Source organism: Empidonax traillii, unplaced genomic scaffold, assembly GCF_003031625.1.
Source record: "Empidonax traillii isolate 1590-97213 ecotype Southwest subspecies unplaced genomic scaffold, ASM303162v1 scaffold72:size2462915, whole genome shotgun sequence".
Classification (NCBI taxonomy): domain Eukaryota; kingdom Metazoa; phylum Chordata; class Aves; order Passeriformes; family Tyrannidae; genus Empidonax; species Empidonax traillii.
The window spans coordinates 870,461-889,070 of NW_020955265.1; the positions used below are offsets into that span (position 1 = coordinate 870,461).

At 37.6% G+C, this 18,610-nt stretch overlaps 1 protein-coding gene across 13 annotated transcripts in view; it reads right to left on the reverse strand.

The window, feature by feature from the left end:
- Window positions 1–18,610, reverse strand: part of PTPRK (protein tyrosine phosphatase, receptor type K) — a 396,664-nt gene that overhangs the window by 79,525 nt on the left and 298,529 nt on the right. For all 13 annotated transcript variants that reach the window (XM_027880554.1, XM_027880549.1, XM_027880547.1 and 10 more), the window contains exons 8-11: window positions 16,629–16,931; window positions 5,596–5,705; window positions 4,104–4,305; window positions 1,242–1,347 (exon numbers count right to left, since the gene is read on the reverse strand). In XM_027880554.1, the coding sequence (XP_027736355.1) occupies window positions 1,242–1,347; window positions 4,104–4,305; window positions 5,596–5,705; window positions 16,629–16,931 (721 nt within the window). The remainder of the gene's footprint in view (window positions 1–1,241; window positions 1,348–4,103; window positions 4,306–5,595; window positions 5,706–16,628; window positions 16,932–18,610) is intronic.

Genomic DNA, 18,610 nt, shown 5'->3' on the forward strand with positions numbered 1-18,610 from the left:
CCTATAAAGACAGTATTCCTGTTCCCCAAAAATCCTAGGATTGCCCCAGTCCAATCTTTCAGAAACTAATGATACACTGGACTACAACTTTAAATGCAACACATCAAATCTCCTATTAAAAGGATGAACTTAATAGGAACTAATTATGTTTATTGTAATTATTAAGATAATTATCTTCTATGACAGAATATAAACAAATAACTTGATCATATCAATCATAAGGGTAACTCTATGATAAGCACATAAAAATGCTCATAGACACATGACTCATCCTCACAACATCCATGTAAAACATACATTGTTCTTAATGGAAACAGACTTAAGAAACAGTCAATTTTCCTCTGCTTTTAGGGCTTGGGCGCATGACTTGAAATCAGCTGAGCCACGATAACTGACTTAATGTAACACAGAATGAAATGCATTAGCCTGCCTTTCTCTGAAATGTCACAAGGGTAATAGCAAGAAAACCTTCTGATGCTCAGCAGCTAATTAACTCCCAATTAGTCAACCCTGCCCCTGAATATTGCTGATGCAGCCACATCAGTCAAACACAAATGGAATCAAATATTATCACAAAATTTTTACACTAACAAGGAGAAGTAAAGAGCAGGATACGGACTAATCTTTGCAAACAGAATTAAATTATCTCTCAACAGAGAGCAGAAAGAAAAAGACCCCTCAAAGTTAACATAAATGATACATTTTAATATGATTATGGGACATGCTAAATAAAATTTAATAGCTTGCAACATGATTCCTAGTAAAAAGCACTCTCAGAAGAAAAAGGTTGAATAGTTTGTATTCATCACTATTATTTTCCCATTTCCCCTGAGCTTCCAATTTCCAATTTTCCAATCATACATATATGCTATAGACTAGATGATTTGAAGCACTGGAGAGGAAGTGTTATTTTCAAATCTATTTTCTGACAAGCACCTTTCAACCTCATATTTCAGAGACACTGTGAGAAAATAAAACAAAATTATAATGGCTAGAAGGTGTTCCTGGGGAACCTAAATCAAATAGGACAGATAGCTGAATGGTTCCAAAAAACCCTGCCAAACCAAGAGTTTTTTTAATTACACATCTGTTGGCAAGCTCAGTACAGGTAAGAAAAACAACAGTAGTATTAAATAAATATCACTCTGAAATATACAGCTCTATGTACTGCAAGACAGCATATACGCAACCGAAAACCAAACTCTTCTTGTTTTTTTTTTTTTATTTTTAAATTTTTTTACCTGATAGGTGCGCCTTTGGCCTGTGCCGGTCTCAAGAGTACAGTTATTGTAGTAGCAGTTTCATTGAGAGATGCATCAACTCCTTCATAGTCTGGTAAAGTGGGAGCTGATTAATGTTGAGTGGGAAGGAAAAGAACAAGAAACAAATCAGTGAAAACATTTTGAATTTCCATGAGAATGTGGCTGTGCATTATAGTACAAAGCCAGAATCTTTATCAGCAACATGAATGTTTTTAAATGATTTTTCCAGTCAGGCACAATCTTTTACTACAGTATGAATGGGACTTCACCAACCCATAACCTCATCCCAGGCTGCTTCCCTTCATAAATCATGACACCTCAAATCTGTTTAAAACTTAAACTGATTTATTCAAGAATGACAGAAGAAGTGACTGCCAAGAAACCCTAAAACTACAAAAACCCATATTGGCGTCACACTTTCCACCCAATAAATAACTACAGTCATCATGTCAAAAACCCAGCCTCTACCACGTCTCTTTTTCCTCCTTCAATAATTAAAGAACCTTTCACATTTCATCTTGAATGTCATTGGAGACAATGCCAATACCAACCAGAGCGCAGGAAAATTGGGCTTGCATAGACACGCACTGTTGGACTAGAACTGGATGGGGGAATCTCTTCCCATGCCCATTCTTAACAATGTATGGCCAAGCTGCTCATTAATCAGCTTCTGAACCACTATGAAAAAAAACAGAATCAACATCCAAACTCGAGGCAGTTCAGGAATGGTTTATCAGGCCTCAAGGCAGAAACATTTGCTGTGGGTTGGAAGGCTGGTGTTGGTGGTTACTTCAACCATCCAACTTTAATCTACTACTTATTACAGTCCTCCCTGGTAATACTGTTGCTGACTTCAGTCCAGGTGCAAAGAAAGAAATAGGATTTTCTGTGTATCAGAAAACAATAGATTTCTATTCGTTCCTAATTTTTCACAAGTTTGAAAACTATCTGCCTGGAGCTTTTTTATATGTGGTCGTACTGTTATAAAATCACTAATAATGCCAGCATATTTCCAAATGAAATTTCACAAAACAATATTTCCTAGCAGGTTGTCAATCACTTAAGTCATAATAATGTTACAAAAATATCAATCTATCAACTGATAGAAGAGTACTGAAAGAATAAAAGTCTTGCTTCATTAGTCCCAGATCCTAGATGAACACAAAATCTGCTCTTATTTCAGGAAATACTTTTTGATAGAATTAATGTTCATTTAATGTTAATTTTAAAATTACTGTTTACACCATGTTCACTAGAATCATGGCAACCACTTGTGAGCTTGGCTAAAAGGAATAATTTCACTCCTTACTAAAGCTAGCACTTTCTGAAACATGCATTGCTTCATATAAAGAATCAGTTATGCAGAGCTAAACTAGACAACATTTCAGCATAGAGCAAGATAACAAAAAAGAAAAAAGGCTGGAAATTCAGATACAAGGGGTTACACAGTATGCCTTTAAGCTTTCCTAGTAAAAAACACATCTTGCCAACTAACAGATCCATACACATCTAAAAAGTGTGCTATACTGGATTCTGGACAAAATTCCCCACATTTCTGTGTGGAAAAAGAAGGCATATCTGAAGAAGCCTGAACACACTGTAGTCCTAAATAATCCAAACACGTTGAAGCAGTTATTTCTTAAAATACTGAAATAACTACGGAGTATTTTTGTAAAGAATCAGAAGGACCTTAAACCAACCTGAGTCAAATATCAGACTTCAAAACAGTGCAACAGCTACATAAACAGAACACATCATTTGTGGTGTTTTGGTGCCTTGGTTGGGTTGTTTCGAAGGGACTGGGGAATGAGGAGTGCTAGTGCTTATGTGCTGGGGTGGAATTCAACACTTAACTACGACAACTACAGCATTTCACTTGATACATAATTCAAGGAGTTCTGCCTTGAATTTTCTCACATTTTGATTTTTGTGCATGTTTTCAGGAACTGGGTGAGAAGACTACATGAGTAGTTTCCCATAAAAATCATAAGTGCATTCTGATACATTACTAACTTCCCTTTACAGGACAATCTAAATGCCATTATGGCAGATAATAAGGAAAATAGCCTGCTTTGTGCTGTTTAAATTTCTAAATGACTGATTTCTTTGATCTCTGCCAAGCTCTGAAGTCACCACATCACAAAATCAACTGTCTCTCTAAATATAGCATTGACTTATTTTCTGCTATCAAATGCATAAGCCACTATCTTATTTTTTGAGAATAACAATGAAATTTAAGAAAATAAAAATACTAAAGCATTCCATTTGACATTACTGTCTTCTAGAATTTGCAGTGCATTATTAAGACAAATAAAGTCAGCCTTAGTGCACTGAAATAAGCGAATAAAGCCACAAGGAAGCAGACTTATATAAATTTGGCAAAAGAAGTTCCCACTTTGTCCTAACTGCCTCGACTGTGCTATAGCTGCATGTTGCTGAGTGGCGACACCTTCAGAAAGTCAGTTAATTTTCTGCATATGACTTCACTAATCTGCAAAACAAATACAGTTTTTAGTGACTTACGGAGTGCTGGAAGGCCTAATTAGTTAAGGTTTATACAGCAGTTCAAAATCTTTACATGAAAGCACTAGATTATATTAAAAAAACAGTTAACAACTACAACTATGCAATTTCCACCTCATGCAAGGATTTATCCCTGAATATACACTACTGTGGGGCAAACACACTCTAAAACATTTTTAGTAATGTAATTTAACAACACAGTAGGATTTTCTGGGGGCTTTTCTTCCGCATTTCACAAATTTTCAAGTCTAAATATTCAAAACACATATTTCCCTCTTTCCTTCGCTGTTTTTATTTTATGTTGTTGTTTGTTTTTACCTGAGATGTTGGTTGTTACATTGATTGTAGTTGCTGGTCCAAACCCTTTGACAGTGCTTGCACGTATGAAGAACTGGTAAGTAGTACCGGGGTGCAAATGTGAGAAGACGTGGTGTGTGCTGTTCCACAGCTTCGACACGGTCTGTGGAGGTCCAGCGACTGGAACTGCAGGATCAAACGACTGTATGCTGCTATAGCTGACCTGTGAAAACATTTATTTTAGTAACAACCGCTACGGGTTTTGGCACAAGGGGATTAAAGGCACATGCTCATATAGCTACGCATCTACCTTGGGGATACCGCAGAATCATAGAACCATTTAGGCTGGAAAAGATCTTTAAGATCATCGATTCCATTAATCCTACGCTGAAAAGTCCACCACTAAACCACTGAGGACTTGATGTGTATTATTGAAGAGTCTGCTTCACTTGAAAGGCTATGCAGGTGCCCTTCATCTCTCTTTCTCTGTGATATTAGTTCATGTATGGAAAATTTCACCCTTACATTAAATTTTGGATATCTCCCCACCCTCTACATTTCCACTAAAGCCCTTTATTTTTCACTTCATGTGATACTTTTCCCTCTCCCCTTCTAATAATCATATTTATATGCTATTTAAACCAAGCTAATATTTTTAAAGCCAGACATGATATCTTGATGTGAGCATTTTGACTGGGAAAGATTAATTTTATTCATTGTGGTTCATGTGGTGCTGTGTTTTGGATTTTTGATTAAAAAACAAAAGCTTGCACTTTTGGTCTTTTCAATTCTACCCCCATCCTACTGAAGGGAAGTGAGTGAATGACTGAGTGGGGTTGAGCTGCCCACCTGGGTTAATCTACAATATTTAAAGAACTTTCTTCACTTAAATAAATAAATAAAATATTTATGGGGTTTTGTTTTCTTAGTTGATTTGCCTTCCTATAATTCACTAGTAAACAAAAATATACCTTATGTTCCTTTTAAAAAAGGAGTGCTGGAGAGTGTGGTGTTTGTTGCTCAAATCAGCTACTGTTATCTGCTAACCTCCTGTGCAGGCCCCTAGAAGGCTCATATATTAAATACACTTTAAACAGAATATACATGGAAGTTTCCTTGAAGGATGATATCTAAAGATCTAACAAAGCTAAAAAAAACATTGCTCCTAATTTAATAACCATCTTACTTTTCGTGTAACCTTCTCTTCCAGCAAAGAAGATTTCACAGATCAAGGCTGTCACGGCTTTGGAACAGTGTATATTAACAATACAGGATTTTTAAGGCACTTTTACTCCCATGCCAAAGCCACTTGACAGGGCTGGACAGCAAACAACATATGCACCATAATTATGAATTTTGAATATTTATTCACTACACAAAATCAGGTATTTTGTAAATGAAAGGAGCATATCACTGAATAGCTGCCTACAGAGCATAAACACCCACTGTCAGCCACCTCTCTTGATGCACCTCCCTAGCCCCATCCTGTGCTTGTTAGGTGTTTCATGATTACCTCATACTGAGTAATGATGCCATTTGGATCCACAGGTTCCTTCCAGTTGAGGAAAATCTTATCTTCAAAAGGAGTTCCTTTCACTGATTTGGCAGGTATAGGGCCTGGCACTACAAACAAAATAAAACTTTTAAAACTTGGAAATTCAAGAGACAGAAAAACTAAAGAGATGACAGAACATCCTATTAAACCAAAAGTGAACGTAGGTCTATTTTTATTAATATTCATTTGCATGCAAAAGGCAGTGGTAGAGAGTATGAAAAAGCACTTCAAAGTGTTTTTTGTCATTTGCAGTGCAGAGAGCATGAAGTTGAAACGCTAATGTTATCCACACATACAGTTTTCAGAACTTCATACGAAGTCAAATTATCTTGTAGTATAGCCAGGGGAAACAGTTCAAGCCAGATTACAACTTCAGGAAACATCACTGAACTCTGTAATAAGCATATCTTAGGACAAGGACTACATGGTTTTATATCTCTTTAAAAAAAAATAAAATCAAAGGCAAGGAAGAGTTTCTGTTATGCAGCTTCTTCTAAAGGAGAGAAATTCTTATAAAATAGTTCTCAATCACCTCTTCTTATGATTTGCTGTTTTAAAAGAAATCCTGATTTTAATAGAGGGCTGGACATGGGGCAAACACACCAGCTCAGCTGCCACCTCTTTCAGCCACTGACCTCTTCATGCTGCAGAAGGATCAAGACTGCTTACTTCAAAACTTTCCAATAAGAGGTGTTTTCAAAGCTTTAAACTGAACTGCACTAAGATGACCCTACTTTCTTATTTTAAACGGAACCAATATCCGTGGTGTAGTAACAAGTCTGATATGTCACCTCAGGCCTCTTTGCCCAAGTGATTCACGGCACCTGGTAATCCCATCAACACCAGGCAGAAGCGTGTAGTTATCTCCCATTACAGCTTACAAGATACTTTTGCCTACACATATTTTAACACAGCAGCTCACCTAGATTTGAACACATACATGCTGAAAGAAGGGGATGAGGATAAGAGAGTGCCTGAAGAAACTCCAACCCCAAAGAAACACCCTCCCCCACCTCAAAGAGACAAAGTTGCCCAAGTCCGTAGTCTTTCAATCTAAAATGTTACTTCTATTTAATTTATTTACAAATATTTATCTCCTCTTCTTGGGTATTCGTTATCAAAGTAGACTAAAGTTTTGGAAAGAGTAAAAATAGATTAAAATCTACGGATCAAAGAAAGTGTCAGGCAGTGTGCTAGCAGCAGAAAGGAGTGAGTGGTCTGTCCCAGGATTTATTTCAATCTACATTCAAGCTATAAATGATGATCTGACTCTTGGTACAAACAACACAATTAGGCACATTATTAATAAATTCACGGAGTCAAAAAAGCCCAGAAGTAAACAGATGAGAGCTTCACAGAATCTATATTTATCTCCCTGTCAAATGAAGACTTAGGAGAAGTTAACTAAAATCACAGGCTGGTGCTTTGCTTCAGTGTCTCCATACAGACTAGGCAGTGGATGAAGGCTGATATGCCATGACAGCCCCTCTGTGCTCTTTGTGTCATTGAGAGACCTGCTGTGGGTAACACTTTCACTGGAATGCTCTGCTGTTTTTCCTTACATCTCAAAAGAGGTATGACTATACCCTGATGCACATAACATTTTCCCTGGAAGACGCATTCACACGTCTGTGTGTGCACATGTATATCTGTGTTCGGGAAGGAACATGGGTACGCACCAGGGCCTACACAGAATATGAAATTTGACATTAAAGCACATCAGAAGTATGAGAGGCAAAAAGACTGCTCAAAAACATGCCAAATACTTAAAAAAAAAAAAAGTTTCATATTCAGTTGAAACTGAGTGCAGAATTCTACGTCTGAGTGTTGCATAAAGCATTCTACACCTTCTGTTCAAGCACCGAGGAAGGAGAAGCCTCTAGGCTCATCACATCCCATGACTGTGTTTTCTTCTCCTCCAATATAAAATTTGATACTTGAGGCAGCAGCAGCAATGTTAAAGTGACTGGAACTGCCTGATCCCAGTTAGTTTCATGCTTCTCACTGGCATGGGAAGGGCACAAAACCATCAATGAGCAGCTTGTTGGGAATCTCAGTAAAAATAAGGTCAGAAAGTAAAAAAAAAGTGAGCATGGAGAAAAAGAGAACAGTAATTACCACAAACCTCACTCATCCCCATAAATTCATAAAAATGAAGCTTGGGATCAGCCCAAATTATTTGAAAGCTCAACTGGAATTAAAACAGAGAAGCAAATAAAAGTTCAAGTGCCTAGAAAAAGTAATACAGTTTGAAGGACAGATTTGGATAGTCTGAAATTACTCTTTCCTTTCCATTTTTCAGTTCAACCACAGTAAAAATGCCTTTAAATTGCACCACTTTACCTAAGGGGTAAAGAGAAGCTAGAAAAGAGAAAAGCAGGAGCAAGAGACTTTGCTTTAAGAACACAGTATCTTCAGGTTAGCCAAAATAAAGAGACACAGGATTATTACATCATTGGGTCAGAACCAACTCAAGTGCGTGCGTGTTGGGGGGAGGGACCGATCGAATCTCACAGAGGTGAGGTAATGCCGTATCCTACACGTCAGCCCCTGGGAGACCTCTGGGGTGACCCTGGAGCAGCCCAGGAGCACAGCGCATACCACGCTCTCTGGAACCTCAAATCTAGCCTCAGATTGGTTCACACAGTGGGAACAACACCCCTCACCCCACCCTGGAGCTCCAGAGCGGCCAGTGGGTCAGAAGGCATGCCTAGGAGGGGTGGCCACAGAGGGCCAAAGCAGATAAAAACAGCAGCACGTGGCCACCATTTTGCTTGGGACCTGCCAACTGCTTTGTGGCGTCTTGACCAGCACAGGTCTCTCGGGTGGTAGCCATGATTTTATCTTAATCTCTTTTCTCTCTGTTTCTTTACTCCTTCTTCTTCTCCTAATCTCCATTCTTAATATTTTGGGTAACTTGGGACTGAATGGGTTGGATTTTGCTAAGTTGTATGGGTTAGCATGTGCTAAGTCATATGTTTGTGGAATACTCTGTTTTGGTTTTACATTCCCCTTTTAAATTTTTGTCAAGTTCCCTTATTTACTCCCTTATCTAAAGTTATCAATAAAAGTATCTCCTGGATACCAAGGGCTCTTCAAAATATTTGGTGGGCAAATTTTTGGAGCCTTTTATACTTTTAAAAGTAAAACTCATGGTTGAGCTTGTTGCTCAACCTGCTCAACCTGTGTAAATCCAGATAAGAAGAGAAATTTTAAAAAGGCCCAAGTTAGTAAAAAATTCCCCAAACAAACAAAACCCACCAACAGCAGAACAACAGCAAGGTAACCTGCCAGTAATACTACCTTGAAGATTCAAACTTTCCTCAAACTGCATTTCTCCTTGTAGGCAGCCATTGCTGTCTATTCCTTGTGACTTACATCAAGACTAAAGACTTCAGAAATACCTTAAACTTCATCTTTCCAAAACAGTGTTAAGAGCCTTCCATTTATATGATGTTTAGCAAGGACTCAGGTGAAAAACAGCCAGATAAATGTCATCCTTGTGTTGATAACAGCTTTCAGAAACCTCCTCACAAACAGCCCAAACGGCTTTTTTCAGGCCTGTGTGAGCATCTTGAGAAGCTCACCACAGCACCTCTTCGCTGCCTTCTCAGCTCCCATTCTTCTTTGTAGATAGGCTCTCGCTTTTCCCCTTGGACTTACAGACAGTTTACACTTAAATCAAAACACTAAAGACTACTACAAGTGTATATTAAGGTGAAGTATGTTAATTAACATTTTCTGTCATTGGCTAGGTATCTGAATTATTCAAAAAGTATAAGTAGTTGCTAGAAGAGTTGGACTCAGACCTTTTGGCACCTCTGCACCCTCTCTTTAAAAAGATTCTGGTCCCATTGATTTTCTTTCCACCTGCTTTCCATCTGTGAGCCCACCATGTCCCAGTGACAGCAACAGTAAAACACACTTTCCTTCCCATCATTATTCTATGCTAAACTCCCAACAAGTCAGGCTATATACTTATCTGAAGAAGTGAAGTTACTTAGGTGGGTTTAACTCTAAGGGTTTCAGAAGAGATTTGGAACTTAAGCAAAGAAAACAAAATCCTATAAAAAAGTATACAGACATAAAACGCACATATATATAAAAGGAACATGAAATAAATTCAAATGGAATCGCAGCAAGGTTTTATAGTGCAAACAACATAAGCTCTTCTTTCATGATTTACATGCATCTCCAGAGCCTTTTAATGAAGCTCTATGTTCATATAGTGAATAGCTGATAATCTTTTCTTCTATATGCATGTGGGATGGTGGACTTCTATAAATACTATGCATCATAAAGGTACAAACCGTCAATTTGACATCAGATCAATTCATTTTAGAGCAATATATTTGCATTAAATTATGTCACAGTCACAAATAAATTGTTATTCACAAACAGTGTCACTTAAATGTTGCTCTACACTGAGTTAGTGGAAAATTTATATTACAATACATTACTTCTGGAAGAACAATGTATTAACTGACACCAACCACTATAAAAATGAATTTATATTGCTTCAGTTTTCCTGCTACAAAATATGAAAGTGCATGTAAACAGAGTATTTTTATTATTATTATACTCCATGAAAGCCCTGCAGAGTATTACTATGCTCTGTGGTAAAAGTTATGTGCAGATATATGCATGGTTATATTGAGAAAAATTCCTTTGTCGTACTCAAAAAGGACATCATATCAGCAGCTTCCCCTGAAGGTAGATGCTCATTTTTACAATATAGTGACAATCAATCTGTTTAAATGTTACAAGAAATTAAAATGGTCCACCTTTCCATCGGCTTTTTCTGAGGGATTTGCCATTTTTACTTTACACTTTATTGCAACTCAGGACTAAGGTTTAAACAGAAGCAAATTTTATATACTGAAAAGGAAAAACAAATCCAGAATTCCTATTACTAGTCCTTACTATATGAACATTTACACCAAAGGTGGTGACAAAAAAAATAGTTCTTTGGAAATTGCTCAAGTTGGACTATTTGCAGAGAAGTTTCCCTGGAGCTGTAGGTTTTCTGGACCTCTGAACTCTAACCCAAACCCTAATAGAAACTTGGTGCTGAAGCTGAAGTCCCCATCACCATGGATGGCCCAGATTCCAAAGGGTATGGAGGCAGCAATGTTGGTGCCCTGCCATGATTTCCTTGGCATTACTTTTCCAGACCCAGCACCCCTGGAGCTGTAGGCTTCCTGCTTCTCTGAACCCTAACCCTAACTGTAATGGAAGCCTGGTGCTGAGGTGCTTCCTGGGATAGTGATTCCACCACTTCCTTGGTCAGCTTGTTCCACCCCAGATTTGCTGAACTCAGGGGCTAAGGCACCTAATGCAGTATTTTATTTAATGCCTTTTTACATCAAATGCTGACTTCAGTACTCCTTATTTCTGGGAACTGGAAATGTTTCTTCATTTCAGGGTAAGATAACCTCACATACTCACATACCTTACAACCTTCTGAAAGTATGTAATTCAATATCTGGAGAGTGCTTTCAGCTAACACATGGCTTAGGAATACAGAAACTTGTGGGGCCAGGCGCAAGCCCTCATTCCATTGCAAAAACTCCTGAAATAGCCACTAATTCCGGCCTATTTGCAAACATCATTATGTCAAACACAAAATTTCAACAAAGAACTTTATGCAATATCACTTTTTCAGCTATAAAAGTTTCTAGTATAGGTACCAAAATGAAATGAAAGTAGGAAGATGGCTAAGCCAGGGTAAATAATTCTGCGTTTCAGGGCAAATTTTTCCTCAGCTATTAATATAAAACCTATCTAGTATTTCTAGTCTCTACAATACCTTAAAAAAAACTTAAAATAAATCTGTGCTAATAATTTAGGTTTTCTTTTTACTTTCTCACAGATCAACTTTTCTGATGTCTTACACAAAAAATGCTCATGCAACCAGTTTTCCTCTCTCACTGATATGCCAACAGCAAAACTTACCATCTGAAGAAAGGAAAGAGGATTATTTTCTCAAGATGAAGCACAAACAAGTTATCTCAGGTTCTTTTTACTCAACAAGAGTAGCTTGGTTATACTTAGTTTGAGTTCACTTTTACTAAAGATATAAAAATTCCTCCCTTATTTGACTACCTTGACACTAAATTTTGTCATTGCTTATGCCACATAGGTCACTAGTCTCTCTCTTAGATGAAGCACTGAAGTCAATATGTTTAGCAGTTACATTTATGGACAACTTCACATTGAAACCTTTATCTCTTAGTTGGGGGGTTCTCTTTGTTAACTACAACTGTTTGTCAATTTTTCCCCGTTAGGATTAACATAGCTGGTTCACTTGACATCCATAAATGTGTCACTCAGTTAAGTGGGTTACACATTTTTTGAGACAGTTTGCCGTTTCAAACAATCTTTGCAGCCCTCCTTTGCTGCAATGGACATAGTTCACGTCCCTATGTTAACTTTTGCTCCCAGGTGGGCTATTTTTACAACTTTTCAAGTACTACTAGTAGACCTTTATGTCTATGTTTTTTTCAAAGCTCCTCAAAGAATTGCTTACTTTGATCAAAGCATATTTTCTACCTCTTCTTTCCACCATCATTTTCCTAGGGTGCCAGAACAACTGGAAAAGCAGGAACAAAAAAGATGCTTCCCATAGCAAATAGGGGTGGGTTTTTTGTTTGGTTGGTTTGGTTTTTCATAAAGGCAACTTACAAAACTTACTACTGTCAATCATGGAAAATTACTAAATGTCAACTATTTCCATAAAATCCTCCCTCTTGAAGCTGGTGAAAGGTATTTCCTCTTCACACATTGCCATGGTTTAACCTTAGCCAGCAACTAAGCACCACCCAGTAGCTTGCTCAATCCTCCCTCAGATGATGGATGAGGCAGAATAAAGCAGAAAATAATAATAGAAATGATAAAAGAATTAGACCATCTGAAACAAATTCTGTTCATTGCAATTGCTCACTACTCAGAGACCGATGCCCAGATAGTTTCTGAACAGTGGTCCCCAGTCAGCTTTCTCCCCACCATATATACTGAGCATGACATGCCATGGTATGGAGTATCCTTTTAGCTATTTTGGGTCAGGTGTCCTGGCTGCATCCTCTCCCAGCTTCTTGTGCCCCTCCAGTCTTCTTGAGAAGCTGAAAAGTCCTTGACTTAGTATAAACATTACTTAGGAACAACTAAAATATCAGCGTGTTATGAACATTATTCTCATCCTAAATCCACACCACAGTACTGTACCAGCTACTAGGAAGAAAATTAACTCTATTCCAGCTGAAAGCAGGACAAATATTTAGATGCTACACAAAGTATTCCACTGTTTCTGTTCATTTCCCCCCCCTCTAATTATAACATTTCCCCCTTCCTCTGCTGTTCCCCACAGTGGCAAGCCTGTTGGAGTTTTTCCAGGAGTATGAGTAATGGTTGGACAGTTGGTATCATAGCTCTAGGTTTTTCTGCATGGAGCTGAATGATCCACAGTTTCTGAAAGATCAGGGGACCTCATTTGTGTCCAATGAGCATGTCCTTTGGCTCAGACCAAAGCTTTGGCATACTGTAAGCCCCAAAATGTGTAGTTATCCTGTTTGAAATGATCCTTTTCAATTATTTGTTTGCCTACTGTTAGATGACATACTCCCTCACTGGTTATAAAATCACCATTGAACACTTTGAGCTTCACAATTTGCTTTCTCCATAGCTGCTCTCTCAGAGGTAATGTCACTACTCCTGTTAATCCACTGCCTTTTGCATCTGTTTCCAATTAAAAATTAAGGAAGCATTCATCTGGTTTAATCCCATTCATCCACTGCTTTGACAAAGGGTCCCTCTGAGCTGGCAGTGCGCTGGTCAGCAGGCAGCTTCAAGAACATCATCTTTGCCCAGCATGTATGCAGCTCCAGGTTGTGTGAGCCTTCCTCTACTTCCTTTATTAAATTCTTCAAATGTTGTCCATCTTCTATAATAACACGGAGAAGCAGTGGGTCCCTGTCATAGCACAGATAGTGCTGCGTCCCTGATGTGCCCTCTTCCCAAAGTGAACGATGTTTCACTCTTAAAACACAAATTTCCTTGTTTTCATTCTCTTTTTGAACAACTTGTTTAACAACGTCTCTCTCAAGGGCTTTATTTTACATGGATTACAGCTTTCTGAAATTACTGTAACTTACTTTAAAGATTAATTCCATCTTCCCATGTTAAATAGAAATACTTAAACTACCAATTACTCAGACCTAGCTCTGGTCAAAAGAGAGACTATTTTCAGACTGTCAGATATTCTTGGGCTTTGCTTTCTTGCTGATATTGAATTACAAGCTAATAAAACTGTCCTCATTTGTCAGTCGTGGCTCCGAAGGTCTGAAACATAGCTTGTCAATCTTACCCCATTCTTCTACTAATTGTTTATTGAGTTAATTCTGCTCCTGGTACCATAAGCAGCTAAGTTACCATTGGCAGGTCTACCTCTGCTACCTCTGGCAGGTCTGATAGATAATTTTTGAAAGACCAACAACCCAGCTGCACAGCCTTACACAAATGTGAACCTTTGTGAAAGACAACCAGAGATCCACCTTGCTGCACAGTGGAGCCTCACAGAAGTCCAAATTCCTCTGCTTTTAGGGAATTCGAGAAGTTCAGAAATGTGCAAAAGGTCCTGACAGAAGAAAGGAGATGAGATGATAGGTGTAGAGAGATGAAGGGAAAGATTAAAACAAAACAACAATTTAAGAGAAAAAAAGGACAGCTTGGAATCATGGGTAAGTATGACAAAGCAACAGAAGATAAGGACAAAATGGTAGGGAGGAAGAGAGACAAGAAAACATGGGGTAGGCATCTCTATCTCCAACCATCTATAAAGTTTTTGCTTGTTTAGCAGTACTTTATGAAAAAGAATGGCACTGAAAAGAATCCCACACTATAGAAAAGCTAACAAAAAATTAATTAGCAGTTGCTGTCATCTGGAGTTTTCAAAGTTTCTATTTATGAAAACTACAATGCAAGTGCAGTTTCAGACAATCATGTAATCAGGGGCTATTTCTAATTAATGTTATTTGCAAAAATTAAGGACAACACTCTATTTCTATTTTCCTTCTCCTAAATAAATCACTGATAATGCCTTCATGATATAATTAGCCTCATGCTTATTTTACAAAACCTGCAAAAGTCATGAAGACAATGAAGTTACATCTGACCACATCTGAAACGTGTGGCACAGAATCACATATATAACTGTTCCTCTCATCTTCTTAGTCTGAGTTCTGCTTTAAACTGCAAACTGCCTTTTAAAATAGTTTCAGACACTTGATCACTCAGATATGGAACTAACATCGTACACATAAGCAGTCAGCTATAGAATTTAGTTTACTATTGCTATGAGAGCTCAAGGAAAGACAGAGGCGTGAATCCCTCAGTATTGCATGTTATCTGCATGTCATATACTTTGAAATATATGGCAAAATGGATAAAGACTTTTAAGTCAATCAGTAACTCAAAATTAAAATCTGCATTCTATTCCCAACAGTTTCACCGAGAAAAGCTCACAAGAGGCTATTTTCAGGTCACAAACATTATTACCACCAGTGTGCCTAAACATAGGCACCTTTTAAAATGTATTACTCCCTCCATGAAAACAACATCTGCTTGAAATAGTTTACCTTAGCAACTTCTGTTCACTAGGTGAGGTTTCTTCTACACTACAGTACTTGTGACACCAAAGCTGATTTGAAACAGGTTCAGTGACAGCACACCGGTGTGCTAGCTTGAGACCAAAACCTGCCTTGTGTGCATCATCTTCCAAGAATAATCCATAACAAAACCAGAAGACAAAGCACCACTACAGTGACCATGCACCATCTCTGCACATCTAACTAGATAAAGGATATCAGAAACCATAACCAATAAGTTTTCTTGAAAACTCAGTTAAAAAGGAGAAGTAATCCATTTGCCATGGACTTAACAATATTACTACGACTTTTTATCTAACCTCAAGGAAAATAGCAACCATTCATTAATCTATAATGTAAACACAGATACAAATAATTCTTCGTGGATCATAATTAACTTTAAAAAATAATTTGAATTCCATGAAATATTCTAATTCTGCACTTGTCAATAAATCTTCATAGGATGCATTTATGTGTCTGTAGTTTTCTACAGTTCCTCACATTCTACCTATTTAATAAATTGTTCTCTCTTCTTTATTGCAACAGTAAACGTATTCCTCTTTTATTTCTTAAAAAATTGAAAATATATGGAAAAAGAGTGCTACCAGATTCTAACATTGACTGCTATCCGTATATAAAGCTATATTTCTCATTCATTTATTTTATAGGCAAGCAAACACACTACCTTTTTCAATTTTACTTTTTTATGTATCTATCATCTTACATTAGTTCAAGTATTCTATTTTTATTACCTATGGAAGTATCTATCTTCACTTTGCTGTTGTCAATACTTTCATGAAATCAAATACAAGAAAAGGAAACTAACATTGTTTTTTGCAACCACATTCTAAATATTACTGGGGAAAATATCAATTTTTACTTTAGCATCTTTGATATCAAGATTCATAGCCTAACCACTGATCGTGTCACCACTAACATATATACATCTATTCTTTATTTCTTCCCAACTAAGGTAAGTTCAACTGTCTTGTCAATAAAACTTCATCAAAAGAATTTTAAATAGGAATGACAGAATATCTGGAGTTGGAAGAGACCCATAAGGATGATTGAGTCTAATTCCCAAGTTTTCAAAGTAACTTTAATCTGATGAGTGGTTTTCCAATAGTTAACAGAGAGCTCCAGTTTGACTTGCGCTTTGTGGACAGTTTTATATGTATATGCAGGGTGACAGCTATAATACTTTTATAGCTACCATTTTGGGGATAATTAATACATTAGTAGAAGAGAACTTCCATCCTTCAGGACACATATCCTAACACACAAAGCCACTTCCTACCACCTGTCTAGACTAGACTTGGATGTAATTTCCATAAGAGCATTTACACATACCATCTTCATCTGTCTGGATAATGGTCTCCTCACTCTCCTTCCTCCCTTCTGGGTTGGTTAGGATCATTTTGAGGCTGACATTCGTGTAGGGTGGCAAGTGATCCACGACATGCTGGGGTGCTTTGGGGTCCATGTCCAAGCAGTCTGCTTTGCTCTCATTGTGTCCGCAGAAGTAGTGGTAGCAGATAGTGACATTGAAAGTATGGCAGCGAGTGATGTTGTAACCCAGGGATTCCCAATCCACTGCGATGTGCCTAGCCTGGATCTCAGCAATCTTCAGTGTTTTTGGTGTTCTCATAGGTTCTAGAAAACAGAGCATAATGAAAAACACTGTTAAAATTCTTCTCTGTCCTCTCTTTGCAAGCTTTAATCAGTGATTGAGACTTAACAACAGTAGGAAAAAGAATTATTAATTATCAGTGGAGCGATTCAAAGCAACTGAGAATACAGGCAGCAGATGCAAGAGAAGTGACCAAAAGGCCACACAGCTGTCACTGCTGGCTTCCCTTCTTGATTTCCCCCTTACTGGTTGTTTTTTTTTTTAACCTGTGTAAATTAGATAATACATCATAATGGTAAAAAGTGAAGATTCACTACATTATGATTTATCATGCCACCATGCAACGCTGTATACTAATTATACTAATTACCTTACTAAGCTAGCAGTTACAAAAATGATGCGGATATTAATTAGCATTTATTATTTTAGTAATGAAGCTATTCATTTAAGCAAAACCCCTCAGAAATAGTGCAAAAAGCGCTTTTGGATATTCACACTGTATCTCAGTTCTTTCGAATCCCCAAAACTGTGCTTGGGCATCACTCTGAGTGAGTAATCTCTGACCTGCTCCCCAAGCTCAGCTGCTCTCCACACTTGCATTTCCACCAGCAGACTACGTGACATTCCCCAAGCTGTCATCAATCTTTCATTGTCTCTCTAATGCATTTATTCCTCATGCAAGACTAACTTTCACCGTTGAACTTGATTAAAATGATAACACAATGAAAATCATGACCATGACTGTATATATTGGAGTTTCAGTGAAAATATACCCTGCTAACACAGGCTTCATCACCCGAGAAAATAAAGCCTGTTGCAGTACATAGCTTCAGCTTTGCATTCTTGCCGTTTTAAGGTTAAAACAGTCGAGATTATCTAAGGAAGTGAAATATAGGATTTCTCTTTCTGAGCATAACCGTTCTTTGTAACTTGCATTTATGAGTTCCAAACAGGCAAAATCCAGCCAAAAGCACAGATGGTATACTGAAATAAGGAAATGTGAATCAGTGTAATCTATTCAGCATGCAGTTTGCCAGACAAACTGCAAACATTTAGTTTTAAACATCAAAACAACCAAATTCTAAATATAACATAAAGCTATTCCTAGTAACATGACAAGCGCTAAGGATTACAAGTTACTCTTATTTGTTCTCCTGATCTATCCTTCCCTTTCCGGATTTTGAACAAGCATGTTACCTTTCCCCTTCAGTACTGATTTATCATATGTATGGTGAAAAATACAAATGAATAAGTAGAATTCCTGGGCAGTAGCTTTCTGAACATACCATGTACTGTAAAAATAGAAATTTGAAATGGAAAGATAACATTGAAAAGGTCCTTGAAAGATAAGAGACTTGAAGAGAAGGGGGGAAAAAAGGGGTTTTACAGAGCAAACAAAGGCTGGTGCTTTAACAAGTACAGGGAGGTGTGAGGCGGTCATGGAAAAAAAATGTACCAACACTGTAAATCTACTGAAGGAGCTGGTAAGAGTCTTCAAAGAATCAGTATTCACTTGGCTACTGCAAGCACTTCAGAAAAAACTGAACACACTGAAGTGTCATAGAGGAAGAAAACTGTTAAATTTATATGTATATTTTTATATATACATGCATATATGTATATATATAATCAGCCTTTTTCTCACATGAATGACGGTGAAAAACCTAGTGATACATACTCTGATTTAGAGTGTGAGGCCTAA